The 15,273-nt window shown below is 50.1% G+C and overlaps 2 protein-coding genes across 2 annotated transcripts in view; one reads left to right on the top strand and one right to left on the bottom strand.

Moving 5' to 3' along the window:
* Positions 1-357: 357 nt before the first annotated feature.
* Positions 358-1,810, bottom strand: SIX6 (SIX homeobox 6). The gene is made up of 2 exons (XM_032189154.1): positions 1,239-1,810; positions 358-526 (listed from the first exon to the last, which is right to left on the bottom strand). The coding sequence occupies exons 1-2, from the start codon at positions 1,808-1,810 to the stop codon at positions 358-360; spliced, it is 741 nt and encodes a 246-aa protein (XP_032045045.1).
* Positions 1,811-10,814: 9,004 nt separating this feature from the next.
* Positions 10,815-15,273, top strand: part of C5H14orf39 (chromosome 5 C14orf39 homolog) — a 28,044-nt gene continuing 23,585 nt past the window's right edge. Inside the window, exons 1-3 of the mRNA XM_032187861.1 lie at positions 10,815-10,851; positions 13,730-13,786; positions 14,117-14,173. Of these exons, the coding sequence (XP_032043752.1) occupies positions 10,815-10,851; positions 13,730-13,786; positions 14,117-14,173 (151 nt within the window). The remainder of the gene's footprint in view (positions 10,852-13,729; positions 13,787-14,116; positions 14,174-15,273) is intronic.

The following is a 15,273-nucleotide window of genomic DNA, read 5'->3' as shown; positions in this document are numbered from 1 at the left end:
AAGCGCAGGCGCTCGGACATTTTGCAGCTTGGCATTCGTTTTTTTTATCTTATTTTTTCTGTATTTTTTTTTTTTTTTTTACGTTTTGTGATTTATTTACTTATGTATTTCTATTTTTTTTTTTTTTTTAGGCATGAACTCTGCGAATCCTTCGAAATAAAGGCGGCGACGACTTTTGATCCCGTTTTTTCTTTTTTTTTTTTTTGTGTGTGTGTGTGTGGTTTTTTTGCTGAATGCAGTCCGCTGCGGGGGCCGCGCTCCGTGCCCCCCACGGGCTGGCACCGAGTTGTTGGGGGGGGGGAGAGCTCGACCTGCCGGCTCTCCCCCCCCACCCCGGCTTTGTCGTGGATGTCGGCGTCAGATGTCACATTCACTGTCGCTGGATGTGATGGAGATGGCGGAGGTGGCCGCTTTGCTGGAGAGGCTGGCGGCGGGGCTGGAGGGGGCCCCCAGCGCCTCCCCGCCGCTCTCCTCCTCCGCTTGCAGCGAGCGCCCCGAGCCCTGCGCTAGCACCTGCTGCTGTAGCCTGCAAGGAAGGGGCACACACACAGCATCACCGCCCGGCCCCCGCTCCCCCCCAGGCCGCCCCCAACCTCCAGTTCAACCCAGTTTCCCCAGTCGGACGGCTCCGTCCCCTCTCCGGCAGGGGTTGCGGGGACAGTGGGACCCCTCCCCGGGCTCCAAAATATCGGGGGATCTGCTCCCAGCGCTGCTTGTGTCGCTGCCGGGCGTTGTGGGCAGCTGTTTCGCTCTTTAAGGGAAGGGAAAAAATAGAAAAGAAAGAAAAAAGTGACCCAAGGCACGCTCGGAGGCTTAGTGCAAGAGAGGGGGGAGAGCAGGGACGTGGGGCCGGAGCGCCGGGGAAGGGCATTGCCGGCTCTGCCCCACGCAGCCCTACGTGAAATTGGGCTCGGTATGGCCGGGGAAAACTTTGAAGGGGGTTTTGAAGCCGCGAAGGGCCCCTTTTTCCTCCCTCCAGGTTCTGCTGGGGTCACGGCAGCATCCCCAGCCGGGGGGGTCCCATCATAAAAAATAAAAATAAAAGAAAAAATAGTACGAAAATGAAAATAAAGGGAAATAAAAGAACAGACAACCCCGTAGGCTTTTCCCCCTCTGCTCCTGCCTTGGCTCGCTGCTTTTCCCCGGGAGAAGCTCCAGCATCACGGCGGGGCCCCCGGCGGAGAAGCGAGCCCGGGGGGCTCGGGACCGGGCGCCCCGACGGGGCGGGCAGCACCTACCTGTTCTTGGCGGCTGCCGCCCTGTCCCTTTGCCTGCGGTTTTTGAACCAGTTGCCCACCTGCGTGGGGGTAAGTCCCGTGGCCTGAGCCAGTTCCCGCTTTTTGCTGGGGTTGGGGTAAGGGTCCTGCAGGTACCACTCCCGCAGCAAATGCCTCGTCCGCTCCTTGAAGCAATGCGTCTTCTGCTCGCCGTCCCAGATGGTGCGGGGCAGGGGGAACTTCTTCCTCACCCGGTACTTGTCCACCGGCCCCAGGGGTCGCCCCCGCAGCTTCTCCGCCTCCTGGTAGTGAGCTTCCAGCCAGAGGGCTTGCAGCTTGGCGTGGGACTCCTTGGTGAACTTGTGGTTCTCCAGGATGTGGTAGAGCTCCCGGTAGTTCCCCGTGTGGAAGGCCACGATGGCCCGGGCTCTCAGCACCGACTCGTTCTTGTTGAGAGCCTCGCAAGCCGCGGGGGCCACGGGCAGGGACCAGAGGAAGCGCCCCAGGCGCTCGATGTCCCCGCTCTCCTCCAGGGTCTCGCATACCCCGGCCACCTGCTGCGGGCTGAAATTGAGGATGGGCAGCTGGAACATGGAGGCGGCGCCGGGCTCCCCGCTCCTCTCCCCTCTCCGAGCACCCCCGGCGCCCCCCGGGCACCGGCCCCGCGGCGGGGAAGCGGCCGGCGGCCCCCCCCCGCCCCAGCGAGGCCTCCCCTCGCCCCTCCGCTGCTTTCTCCCGAGCCGGCGGAGCTGCAAAGAAGGGAGAGGAGATGGGGAGAGCTCGGCGGCTCCGGCGACTGGGGGGCGGTGGGTTGGGGAGAGGAGGAGGAGGATGGAGAAAGAAGAAGGGGGGAGGGAAGGAGGGAGGGCGAGGAGGGAGAGGGGGGGGGGGGGGGGGGGGGATGGGAAAGAGGGGGAGAAAAAAAAAAAAAAAGGAGAAAAGGGTAAAAAAAAAAAAAAAAAGAAAAGGCACAAGCAAAAGCTCCACGCCGCCGCCGCGCTGCTGCGGGAGCGGCTGATTCGCTGCCGGGCTCGGGAGATTGGCTCCGGGTTTCCATGGCGGGGCTGCCACTCACGGCCCCGCGCTGCCAATCACCGGCAGCCCGGCCCCGGCGCCTCCTTCCCCGGCACCGACGGCAACCGGGGCCCCGGGCCGCCCGGAGAGGGTCCCCGTCCCGCTGCCCTGCGCCCCGACCCGCTGCCCGGGGCACCATCCCTCTCCCTGGACTCCCCATCCCTCTCTCCATGTCGCCATCCCTCTCCCCGGGTCCCCATCTCCATCCCTCTGTTCCCATCCCTCTCCCTACGTCCCCGTCCTTCTCCCCATATCCCCATCCCTCTCCCCGTGTCCCCATCCCTCTCCCCGTGTCCCCATTCCTCTTCCCATGTCCCCATATCTCTCCCTATATCCCCATCTCTCTCCCCATAACCCCATCCCTCCCTCTCTGTGTCCCCATCCCTCTCCCCATGCCTCCATCCCTCTCCCCATATGCCCATCCCTCTTCCCATATCCCCATCCTTTTCCCCGTGTCCCTATCCCTCTCCCCATGTCCCCATATCTCTCCCTACATCCCCATCCCTCTCCCCATATCCCCATCCCTCTCCCTATATCCCCCTACTCTCTCCCCATGTCCCCATATCTCTCCCCATATCCCCATCCCTCTCTCCATATCCCCATCCTTTTCCCAGTGTCCCCATCCCTCTCCCCATGTCCCCATCCCACTCCCCGTCCTCCCCGTCCCGCAGCCCCCATCCCACACCGCCCTTCCCGTCCCGACCGGAGGGAGAGGCTCAAAAGGGGTCGGCGGTGGGGACCCCCGGGGCTCGGGGCGCTGTGGGGTCGGACCGGGGAGGGAAGGCAGGGCCGAGGAACCGGACCCAAATCGGCTTTTAGGGTCGCACCGGTGCGGCGGGGAGTGCCAGGGACAATGGATGCAGGCGGAGGGCTCCGGGAAGAGCCGAGGTTTACGGGAAAACTCCCCCCCGTCTCCCTATAAGCGAGACGAGGAATTCATCGCCCCTCTCTGTTCTCCCACAGCTTTATGATTTCGCCCCCCCACCCCCTAACATTTAAAACCTTATTGTTCTCGGCTGAGTGGCCCCGACCAGCCGCCGAGAACAGCGGCGGGGAGTGAGAAGTCATTTGTAGGTCAGGACAGCGACTCGAAGCAGATTTCGGGAATCTTTTGAAATATTGATCACCTCGGAGGCAGCCTCCGTGCGGGTTTCTTTGGCATCCCGGGCCGGGAAGGGAAGGGTCCCGGTTGTTCTCCGGGAGAGGAAAGCAAATAGGCAGAAGCCGCTCTTTATTCTGCACATAGCGGCTCTGTGGCAATTTCTTCCCGGGAACATTAGGGGCCATGCTCGGAAAGGCAGCATATATTTTGAATTAAGCTCAATATGCTCTTTCCTCCGCCTTTTGCAATGCACTTTTATTTATTTATTTATTTCTATTTTTTTTTTTCTGGAGCACTTGTCAAAGAAATGCCTCCTTAATTTGATATCTCGCCGTTGACTCTTTTCCCCCCCTCTCATTCCTTCATTTTTATTATTACCATTCGTGTTGGTTTTGTTTCCCTTTCCTTCCTTCTTTCCGAAAGCCCCTTTGCTAGCTGCCCACGGACCGAAATTAAACAGATTTATATTTTCTCCCATCATTTCTCCGCAGAAAGAAGCCGGGCTGGGGCTCGCCGTCTTTTCTTTAGTATCAAGTACAATTTGTCTTTTGCTTGTGAAGATTTGGTAAATCAGAAGGCAGATAGATAGCGCAGATGGTCGGAGGTGTCGGGTCAGATTATGGTACGCCTCAGTACAGTGCTAAGCTCATTCTGACGGAAAACCCTGATATTATTTTCACAGATCTACACAGTTCACTTGAAAAAAACCCTCCGAGCCATTTACATCATTTATGTGAGGCTCACAGCTAGCGGGATGGAAAAGCTTTCAATACTGCTCATTTTCATAAAACCCGACAGAGCCGGGGAGACAGAAAAGCACAGACAAAACTCACTAGTTCAGGGGCACTCCGCAGAAACTTGAAAAAAAATAAATAAAAGGGGGGACTTTTCGGCTTCACTTTACAGAGCCAGGTTAGGTTTCCGCTTAGGGAAAAGGGGGGGAAAGAAAAAAAAAAAAACAGAGAAGGGGAAAATATCTGCAAACATTGCTGAGGTTCAAAGGGTGATGGAGAGTCCCCTTTCCACCCCATCCATGTCCTCTCCGCTGGGGAAAAAAAAAAAAAAAAAAAAAAAAAAAGGAGGGGGAGAAAAAAAGAAAAAGAGTAACTTGAGCAGCTCAGTGAAAGGTCCCAAATAACCAAGGGTAAAAAAATAAAAACCCCAAGCTCCTCGGTGTGAGCATCGGGCTTCCCAAGGGAACGGGTGGGACGGGGCGACCGCTGCCCCCGCCCGGCCGCCCCCTCGAGCATCCCGGGCCGGGCCGGGGCAGAAAACCCCTGGCCGGGAGGTGGAAAGGTGGAAAGGCTGCGCTGCTGGGTGCCTAATTCCTCCTGGCCGTGTGAGGGTGATGATTACTAATATTACTGTAGGATTTATTTTTCCCTTTTTTTCTTTTTTTCCTTTTTTTTTTTTTTTTTTTTTTTTTTTTGAAATCGTGCACATGACCTGGCGAAGGGAGTTACTGGGCTGCAGCCTAATGACCATGAACAGAGCGAGACAGGCTCCATAATGAAAGCCAGGACTGTAGGCTAAAGAAATGAATCCTCATTAAGAGGAGGGAGAGCGGCTCGCAGGGGCGAGGGGCTGTCCCCCGGTCCCCAGCCTTTGTTCCCCAGGAACCGGCCCGGCTGGGGAGCGCTGGAGGATCTGCTGCGAGGGCGGGGGGGGTGAAAGAAAGGAAAGGCAACACTGAAAAAAATCCCTAGGAATCCTGCCTTCACCATTTAAAAGGTGACCCGAGGGGGAAAACCAGCCCAGCTCCTGCAGCTCTGCGCCCTCTCCAGCTCCGGACTGGGGAAGTGGCACGGCCCGGGGGGGGTCCTGGCCGGCGGGGGGCTTCGCTGTGTGTCACCAGCACCCAAACAGCATCCCCCGGGGTGTCCCCGCTGTGTTTCTGTAGGTTTTTTTCCCCCAAATACCAAGGGGACCGTCCGTGACATTGAGAGCCAGCACCAACAACCTTAAATTAAGGCACGGCTCCGACCCCCGCTACAGGTAGAGTGCGGGGTTATCCCCGCAGAGAGAGACCCACTGGAGGCTGAGGGATAAAATTGCACATTAAAAATAAAGATTAAGCGAAAGCCCTGCACGGAGCGTCCTTTGGCCTGCGGACCGCGGAGCATCCCAGCCCTGGGAGCGGCAGAGCTGTGCCCCCCCCCAGCCCGGCAGCGCAGTCCCCTGCGGTCCTTTCTGCAGAAGGAGTTTTCTAACGCCGCCGAGGTGCGAATACACTTTTTTTTTAAAGCCTTTGATTGGCGTTAAGCATTGCATTAAAAAAAAATAAAAAAAAATCCCACCCCTGGGAAGGAGAAGCCCCACTTTAGAGGTCTCGGCGGGCTCGCTGTGGCAGTTCACCAAGTGATGCTCACCGGGTCTGCAGCGCTGGCTGAGAGCCCCTGGGGCGGCTCCCCGGGAAATCAGGCGGCGTTTTTGTGCCTCGGCACCGGAGGGATGCTCCGGCTCGGGCAGGATCCGGGGAGCACCCCTGGTGGCTTTGCCCCCCGGCCCGGAGGAGCAGGGATGCTCGGCCGGAGCCCTTGGCCCCTGCGGGACCGGCTGGGGGTCTCTCGGGCTCCCGCTGGGCTGATGTGGGGGGAAACGCCCGGGTTTCGTTGGTTTTCGTGTGCTCGCCTTTCTTATTTTTAGTGTTAAGAGCGCCAGGATTGTTGAGAAAGCGGTTACCAGTCTTTCCGTTTCTCCCTAAAAAGGGCTGTGTTTAAAGCCGTAATTTGCTCAATGTTAGAGAGTTTGCAGGCTGGGTCCTCGCTTAAAGTTCCGAAAACCTTCGGAAACTCTGGAGAATCCCTTAAAATGCTGCCGGACAGACAGGGGTGGTCCCTCGCTTTTCACTCTCACCACGTATTGATCAAGAGTTTGTCCTGCGGATTACTTGGGTTCCCCACAATACGAAGCATCAGACCACAGGCAGTGTATTTCGCGTTAGAAATAAACACTGGAAACTCAAAAACCGGAGTTATTCGGAGACTGGAGAGTGAAGACCCTCCTTGCACAGGGCCCTGGCCAAGGCCAGGGCTGCAGGCAGGATGGATCTCCCACATCCGAGCTCTCTCTTCAGTTTTCTTGAGGTTATGGGCCTGGTTTAGGGTCCCCGATGCACCCGGACTTGTTTGCCCCCTGCCTCTACCCGAATATAAATTCACACAGCACCGAATCTCCTATTTATCTGGGGTGTATTCACTTAAAACCCTCATTCTGCTTAAAATTCCTGGTTTCCGTCAGGTTTTTATCTGAAAATTCGACGAAAAGGAAACAAAAATGAAAATGCTCAATTAAATATGGAAGTTTCTGCTCATACACATTTCCTCCCCAAAACATTCCCTCTTTTACACCTTTTTCCCATAGGAACAGCTCCTTTGCGAAAAGAAGGTGCTCGTGCGGAAAAATATTTCGGAATTGAAAGAAAATCCCTCAAATACCGCATGTTCTCCCAGGACGGGGGCTGTCACCAAACCATCTATTTAACGGAACACAGCAGTGGGGACAATTCAGGTGTTTAGGGAAGCGTGAGGGACCAGGATGAGAGACCCTGGGACAGCTTGGTGCCCACATGTGTGTCTACACGTCTTCTGGAGTTGCGCACATGGGGCAAAGCTGGCTCAGGGCTGATCTGGGACCCCAGAGGATGCTCGCTGCGGATGGAGGCTGCTCGAGGGGGAGCTGGGGTCCCCCGTTTTTTGGCGAGGGAGCATCTCGGCAGCTTTGGGGGCTCTGTCAGCAGCAGCACGCCCCGGGCAGTCCAGCTCCGGCTCCAGCTCTGGCACCCCGGGCTCGGAAATAGGGTCAGGAGCACCTGCCTGGGTTGCTTCCCCCTCGGCATTTCCAAAGTCCTGCCGGCACCCCGTGGGAGTGAAGACACCGTCCAGTCTCCTTCTGCGGGAGGAAAACCATGGGAGACCCAAGAAGCGAAAGAAAACGACGCTCCTCTGCTTTCCTCTTGGTGGATCTGGCCCTATAGAGATGTCCCCAGGCTCGTTCATGGGGACGCGGGGACAAGGTGTCCTGTCCTCCCTGCGGGGAAGGACCGGGGGTCCTTAGCCCTTTGCATCAGCTGGAGGAGGCTGAGGGGAGCTGGCCGAAATGCAAGGGGCATGTGAAGCCCTAAAAACAAGAGCCGGGGCCACAGAGAGGCAGTGTTAGGGCTCTCCGCGACGGGAGTCACAAGCCCTGGTGGTCTGCCAGGCGGGAGGGAGCTGGTTTGGGAGCCCTTTCAGAGCCCCGCATTGACCATATCTCTTTTCAGAGGAATGCGAGCCATTCAGCATTGATTGGAGATGATACTATGAAAGAGTCCTTCCTGCTTGCCGGTCGATAATGAAAGTAGTTGTTTATGACTTTGGGTTTCTTTAAATGAATGCTGTTGGGAAGCAAGGCAAAACAAACAAGGAGGAACCAGCGGGACACAAAGCCCTCGTTTCTGCAGCCTTCAGAAACCGTTTTTGGGTGGATGTACAGTGACAGCCTCGGGTCGGGCGTCCTTGTAATAAATAAATGGGTTAAAGCAGCTCAGGAGCCCCGGAGAACCCCAGTGGGGACCAGATCTTGACAGTCCTTAGAGGGAATTAACCGGGAAGTCCCCGCTGGCTTTATCCAAAGCCTGGTGAAATGGCTGGCACCCTTCCGGGTGAGCTCGGGTGGGACCTGTGGGAACCTCAGCCTCTCTTGGTATCGTTGCTCAAGGCACTGGGACATGGAGAGGTGTTAAGGAACACCATCGCAGTGTTAAACTCCTCTTCCTAGACGTTTAGGGAAGGGTCTTTAAGAGACTTGCTTAAGGTAGATTGAAGCTTTGAAGAGATTTCTCGATGGCTTTATTTAACGATTTGTGAAGGGGGAGCTGCAAAACAGTGATTTCAGAGGCCCTAAGGGCATCCAGGAATTAAAGAGTCCCTGGGAGCCAGGCAGGGAGGCTGCTCTCCCCTCCAGGACACCGGGGAGATGCGGAGGGGGGCACAGCGCAGAGGCTGCTTCCACAGGGACACGCTGCTTTTCACGTGTCTCCCTCTTTTCATTCCCCTCCGGCTCTGACCGGCAGCCAGGTAGGTCAGCTATTCCTCTTTGAAGCTGCATTTTTGTTGCTTCAATTCACTCTTCTGAAAGCAGCATCGCATCTGACCGACACCCGTGCTGCGGGTGGCAGAAACAGTTTTCTGTTTGTCTCTTCTGTCCTGTTTCTATTTTCTCTGCCCTTTCTTCTTTCATCCTCATTGCTGATGTCTTTTTTTTTTTTTTTTTTTTTTTTTTTCATCCCTCCACACTATACCCTCCTCACCTTTCCCATCTAGCTTATTTTCTTGCGTTTATTGGTAGCTTTAAATCCACCCTCTGCCTTAGTGACAGGGAATAAAACCCAACCCCATAGCTACTACAGTTGGTCGGAGGCAAGTATCAGCTTCTAGCCTCTTCCGAGCTTGGGCTGTGCATTTTAGCCGTGTAATGCTGTACATCAATAAATAAAGGCAAACAATTTTGTTAGCGCAACTTCTAGGCGAGCAGCGAGACCGTCAGCAAGGGCAGGAGCTGGTGGCATGAATCGGAGCTGACGGGGCTGGTGGCGTCCCCCAGCAGCTTCCCCTTCCAGCCCTGCTCCAGGATGTGAAGAATGACACTTTAATGCGTTTTCAATCCCTCGGAGGGCTGGGCTGCATCTCTGTAGATGTGAAGAAGGCTTTATGTGATCTCTGCTCGGCTTGCTCCGGGGTTAGCTTGGTGCAAAGCGGAGCGCCCTGCTCTCATCTAGCATGAGGGCACCTAGGAAAAATTGTAACATGAAATCATCCCCAAGCACAGGATAGATAAATGTATAAAACACCAACACGAGCAGATACTAGGCATTGGCTCAGATCCTCCAGTTGCCCAACCTGGTGTGAAGTCGCTGACTTTTCCAGAGTTGCTACAGATTGCACCAGGGAAAGAGGTAACAGAACCAGGCGGTCTGCAGGAAGGGCCTGAACTATAAACAAAGAAAAAAAAAAAAAAAAAAGTAAACTTGTGTTTTCAACGTTTTCAGGGCCGGGGGCTCCTCCAACACACCTGCTCCCCCACCCGTGGGGCCAGAATCATGCGTGGCACCAAAAAAAACCTTTATTTGTTTGCAAGGAAAACGCCCGGGGCCTTGCAGCCGCCTCGCCCGGCCTGCCTGCTCGCTCTGCCCGGCAGGTGGAGCATCCTCATCGCTTTTCACCCGCTCGTGGCTCCCCGAAGAGGAGGGGAAGGCTGCTCCTTCCCTCTCGGCTCGCCGTTCACGGGTTATTTTTTGGGGGACACCCGCACCGAGGCGAGGAGGGCCGCGCAGCGGCGGCGCTGAGGGGAGGAGGCGGCGGGGACAGGCGGGCGCTGCCCCGCCATTTTGCAGCCTCTCTGGGAGGCAAAGGGGAGAAGTAGGCTCGTAGTCGACCCCAGAACGGGCCCTTTGCCGGGTGCAGGGCTTCTCCCGGGGTAGGTTGGCTCAGGGTCGGCCTCTTTTTCCCTTCGAGGCCGCGGAGGCGAAGCTGAGGGAGCGAGGCGGTGGTGGTGCCCCGCGCTCCCTCCACCTGACGGCCGGGGCTCAGGCTCTGGATAGCTGTCTTGGCGCCCCTCGTCCTTCCCCTAATGTCAGTGTCTCTAACCACTTCAGGGCCACCACGTCCTGGTCACCTTCCAGGTGCCCATGTCCCTCTAAAAGCCGGAGCGGCCACTGACCGACCCGACCCCGTCACCCCGCTCCCGTCGGGGGCACCCGCTGCTGCGCGGCCATTTTGTGGAGCTCAGCCGCGGGCCGTCAGGTGCCCCGCAAGGCGGGTTTTCCCCTACAATTTAGTCAAAAATCGGCTTAATTTTTTTATTTAGAGGAATTCAGAGAATCGTCTACGGCAATAGATTCTAAGTTGTATGTGCCCGATTAGGTAAAATGCGTCAGTCGAGGTGTTTAACTCCGGGAGGACTCGACAGACGCGCCCGCAATGAAGGCATGGCACACGAGGCACGGTGGCAAGGCGTTTAAAGTGTTAAAAACAGCGAATTCAGAAATGAAGAGCCATACAATTATGCCAACTCAGATGTAGTAACTAGCGCTGTGGAATTGTCATCAGTCAGGAAAGGTCTCCGGTGTTGTTGTAAGCAGTGAAAACTGCAGCAGTTGTCACCTTGAATGCGGTGTTCAAGTCTCATTACCGGGTTCCTCAAACGATGTAGCAGAAGAGGGGCAGAGGAGGGTAACAGCACGATGAGAGCCACAGGCTTTTTGCAGACATAAAATTTAGCCCAGAAATGTGAACTCAACTAAATTTCAAGAAGCAATCACTCACGTAAGAGTGTTAAGGGATAATGAACAACATAGGAGAGGTACGCCTCGATCTCAAAAGCCTTGGTGGAGTTAAAATGATTTATATAAAGTTAACAAAAAATAGTGGTTTTGCACAGCAATGTGTAGAATTGAGCGTCACAACGGAATTCGAAAGAGTAAGGGTCGTATAAATAACACATACATCACAGCTTATTCTGGGAAGATAGTACTTGTAAAGGATGCCCTCGTGGTTCAATCTGAGCGCTGGGCATTTGATTTTAAGGAAGGAATTTTTCTCTTAGCTTATGGGTATTTTTCACCTTTTAATGAAGAACCAAGTAATGTTGTCAGGTGGGATATGAAACTACATCTATAAGTCTGCTAAGAGGTACTGCATTAGTGTTAGTATGGTGATAATAGGTAGATACTCCGGCAGATAATCAGGCAATTTGTTTGTGATTTCTGCAGTCAATGCAATCTCGTAATGCATGAAACTTCATTGCCACAGTTGAATTTCATATAATTACATTTATTAATGTGGTACAAAAATGCAAGATGTACAGTAACATTTTTCTCCTGGAAACGTTCTGAATATCACTGGCAGCATTAAGTGGAGACATCCATTAGAAATGAAGTATTAGTGTTTGAAACTGTTTAATATATGTATTAAATATTCCTTACACTTTAGCATTAAGATCCAGAAAAATGACAAATACATTGTTACCAAAGCTATCGATTTAATCACGACGTCTGATAAAAGTTTTGATTTTTAATTGCTTTGGGAAAAGTAAGTATCCCAACCTTTCCTAAAAACGCCTGATTTTCTGCTGTAGCAGAAGTTGATGGAGCAATTATTCTGCTCTTTAGTACCTCTTTCAGACTTAATAACAGCCTCATATGAGAACATCTTAATTTGTCATCCAATATTGGCTAATGGTTTGATGCAGCTTTTCTCCAGTAGCACCAGGAATCCTTTAGGACAGTCATATCATGGAAGTTATCAGTTGTCCAAAATCTAGACGTCTTTTGTTGCAGCCTGGTGCTTACTGCTGCTTTTAAGATCTACAGTAATCCCGTAGATTACCAAGGTAGTTGAATCTCTTAGTCCTTTCTACCAGGGACATGTGTCCTCTGAATGTATAACACAGGACAGCATTTGTCATTTGTAGTTACAATACTTCATTTAAATAAAGTCCAGAATATAAATGTTTTACATAAACATGCTTTCAGAAGCACTATCATTTTCTGCAATTTTACCCTTTAAAGAAATTGTATTGTGAAACCAGAGAGGAGGGAATAAACACCCCTCTCCCTTTAGTTCTGTTTCTCTCTTTTTCAAAAGCATTCAAAGACTAAGATGTATCATAGCTATTTTAAAGGAGTAAATGTTATGTTTCATCTTAATAATTAGCAGTTGCATAATCTGCTCTATGGATGGACCTCGTGTTGTGATTTATATAGCAATGAGTAGAACTTCTTAGCTCCTATGTGTTTAAAGTCTTTTTTTTTTTTTTGTACGTCTGCATAACTCCTGTGTATGCCCCATTTTCTTGCAGATTTTATAGGAACTGTCAGGGAAACAACTAACAAACATTGTTAAACTGTTTCTAGAGAAGGAATAAACAAGCCATTAACGTTTTCCACATGGTGCTTGCTGTTTGACTCCCAATTTACTTACAATACAGATTTCCTGAAATTCATATACTTCCTAAGGATATTTAACTAGCAGTGTCTACTTAAATACATTTAGGGTCAGATACACATCAGTCAACAGTTTACTGTGATAGTTTCATTTTGCATGCTGCAAACTTAACAGATCTTTAATATATGCTCCCAACTGTTTTTTACATCCTAAGAAATGACTTCTTTTTCCACATCTTGAAAAAGCAAAAATATTTTGCATTGACCTGTGGTTTGAAGTACTTCTGGACTTTTTTTCTTAGTTTTGTTTGCTATCTGAAGTGTTTCCAGGCACCAGGAACTAGGGTACCAATCTTTTAAATGTGTTTGGTAAAGCTGTTATCTCTTTCTCAGAGTTTTTATTACTGCCTGTTCTAATCCAGTCTCTTGGATTAGGTGTTCTGATCCTCACTTAACTATTAGCCAAATTCATTTCTGTCAAACATCCAGCACTTTAAATGCTTCCCCCCTTTCCCTCCTCCCATGATTTCACAGTCTCAGTGCTATAGTATGTAGTCCTAATGCCACTTTAGTTAAATTCTGCAGTTGTTTTCTATTCCTCTTTATCCTGGATTAGAATATCATCCTCATCACCAATTGATTGTGGTTTTACTTTTTACACACAACCCAAGGAAGTATTCCCCCCAGTGATATAAAAGAAGCCATTGTGGGACAGTCATGTTTCAAATAACTTGGCATAATGTTAAGTGTGTCAGAGCTAACTACCTGGGTTCAGTATGTTCTGATGGTGATTGCATCCTTTTTGCAAGATGATGTGACTACATTTAAAAAAAAAAAAACAAAAAAAAAAAACTAAACTTCTGCACATAGCAGCACTACACAAACAGAAGAATGAATTTGTAATAATCCACTTTCCATTGCATGTGAATTGTGACTTTAATCACACTTATATACACATCTTCTGATTTAAACGTTCTTCACAATTACTCCAGGAGGAGCGTACAGAACGGATAAGAAGCTTTTCCATTACCAGCATTGCGGTCGATAGGCTTAGTAAACCAGCTGGAGTAGAGGCTACACATTTTGTACACAAGCATCTTTTCTTGCATTCTCCACGCCTCCTAAGAACATTAAGCCTCTCAAGGTTAGAGCTGCTCCAGGAACCTTTACCCAAATTATACACTTCCTTTTTCTGAACTGTGGCTTAGACTTTCAGTAAACCCATTACCACAATCAGTGAGAAATTTGGTTCCACTAAAATAGATTAGATAATTAATTCATACACAGTTAAAACTGTTTTACTCCTTTTATCTTAAAATGTGTGGTATTGTCTTACAATTTTGACTTGTTTATTGTATCAATAAAGCTTTGGATTGCTTGTGTAAGTCCGTGAATTGCATTTCTCTTTTGTAGTTTACGTGATGAGTGACAGGCTCTTAAGCAACTTGGATAAACTTCTGCTCGAGTTCGGTAGGTCATTATATTATGTATTTTTTAACCGAAAATTACTACTGCCGTTCATATAGCGACGTTTTCAGCTTTTTACAGTTACATTAAATTCAAACAAGCAAATCTGTAGTATTAAGGTTTGGGTGATTGCCTACATAATGTTTTGTTCACTGTGAGGTTATGAAGCAGGGCGCTATCAATTACTTAATGGCAAAACTGCTTGTCTGAAGGGGTAATTTTAGATATCTTGTTAAAAGCTTTGTTTATTGGTGTGTGCAGGTAATATTGCACAACATTTATTTCACAGTTTATTGTAGGTAAATGTGAACAACCATTTATTTTTCTTTTCAGTTTTCCAGCTAAAGCAAACTTCTTATGCAAAGGAACATGTTAATCAACAGATAAATTGTGAGTAGTGATAAGTTATCATTTTAATAACCATTTTATTTGTATCACTGAGTACACTGCTTTTGTTTCATTAGTCCTGGTACATGTTCTGAGTTGCAGGGGCGGAAGCAAGCTTAATAATGAAAGCTGTCCAGTGTCCTGCTCTCACCCTACCTCATCTTTTGCCATCAATACTTGGTGATTCTCCCTAGCAGACTCTGCTTTTGCTTTCGACTCTTAGCTAATGCTGTTCAGCTGTCTCATGGACAGCCAGTTTCATGCTGCGCCATTTCCTGCTCTTACTCTGTGGCTCCTCACAGTAACTGGCAGTTCTTTGATTCAGCTGTGCTTGCTCTGTACATCTGCCACTTGCCCGCCTTTCTTTCTTCATGGTTTTTGTGCTTCCCAGATTTGGACCTCTGCCTCACTGCTTCTTCTCCCTTTCTGTCTTCCTATAATAATGAAAGTTCTCTCAGTTGCTGTGACCTACTCAAGCCTGGTTCTTCTTTTCTGCGGTCAAGCAGCTGGAAATTTTATTCAGAATCCAAAACAGTAATCCCAGTGGGAACGTCTTGCTCCACATGCAATTCTTTTTACCTAGGACTAAAAAACAGCATATTAGATCTTAGATCTTGACTGATTTGTTTTACCACATTGCTATGTGCATCACTTAGTTACGGGAATGGCTGTAGAGGAACTATTCTTTAGACGACCTGAGGATATCAGTGCTCATCACTGGTACCCCGTAAGTAGAAACTGAAGTTCATACCCTTAAAGAAGAAGAATAAGAGAGCATTTGGGTCTGATTGGTGTTCCTGTATTTCTAATAATCTTGATTGATATGTCAAAGCAAGTACTTACATATTTAGAGGTTTATCAATATTAAACTGAAGTATTTTAAACTTTAAAACATCTATAACATTACATCTGTTACATCTAGAATTCTGTATTAACTCTTTGGTCATGTGATTTAAACTTAGAGCTGTTTCTTGTCTTAAAGTTTATGGAAGATTTTGTAAATTAGGATGGTTCTAGGGAAAATCCAAAGCCCATGTAGTAACATACTATAGCTGCTTTGTTCTGTTCAGAAATATCTATACAGGCATGAACTCACAAGTAAC

The sequence above is a fragment of the Aythya fuligula genome, chromosome 5 (assembly GCF_009819795.1).
Source record: "Aythya fuligula isolate bAytFul2 chromosome 5, bAytFul2.pri, whole genome shotgun sequence".
In the NCBI taxonomy this organism is placed as follows: domain Eukaryota; kingdom Metazoa; phylum Chordata; class Aves; order Anseriformes; family Anatidae; genus Aythya; species Aythya fuligula.
Note: the sequence above shows the minus strand (reverse complement) of the source record. Positions and strands in the feature narration are given on the sequence as shown.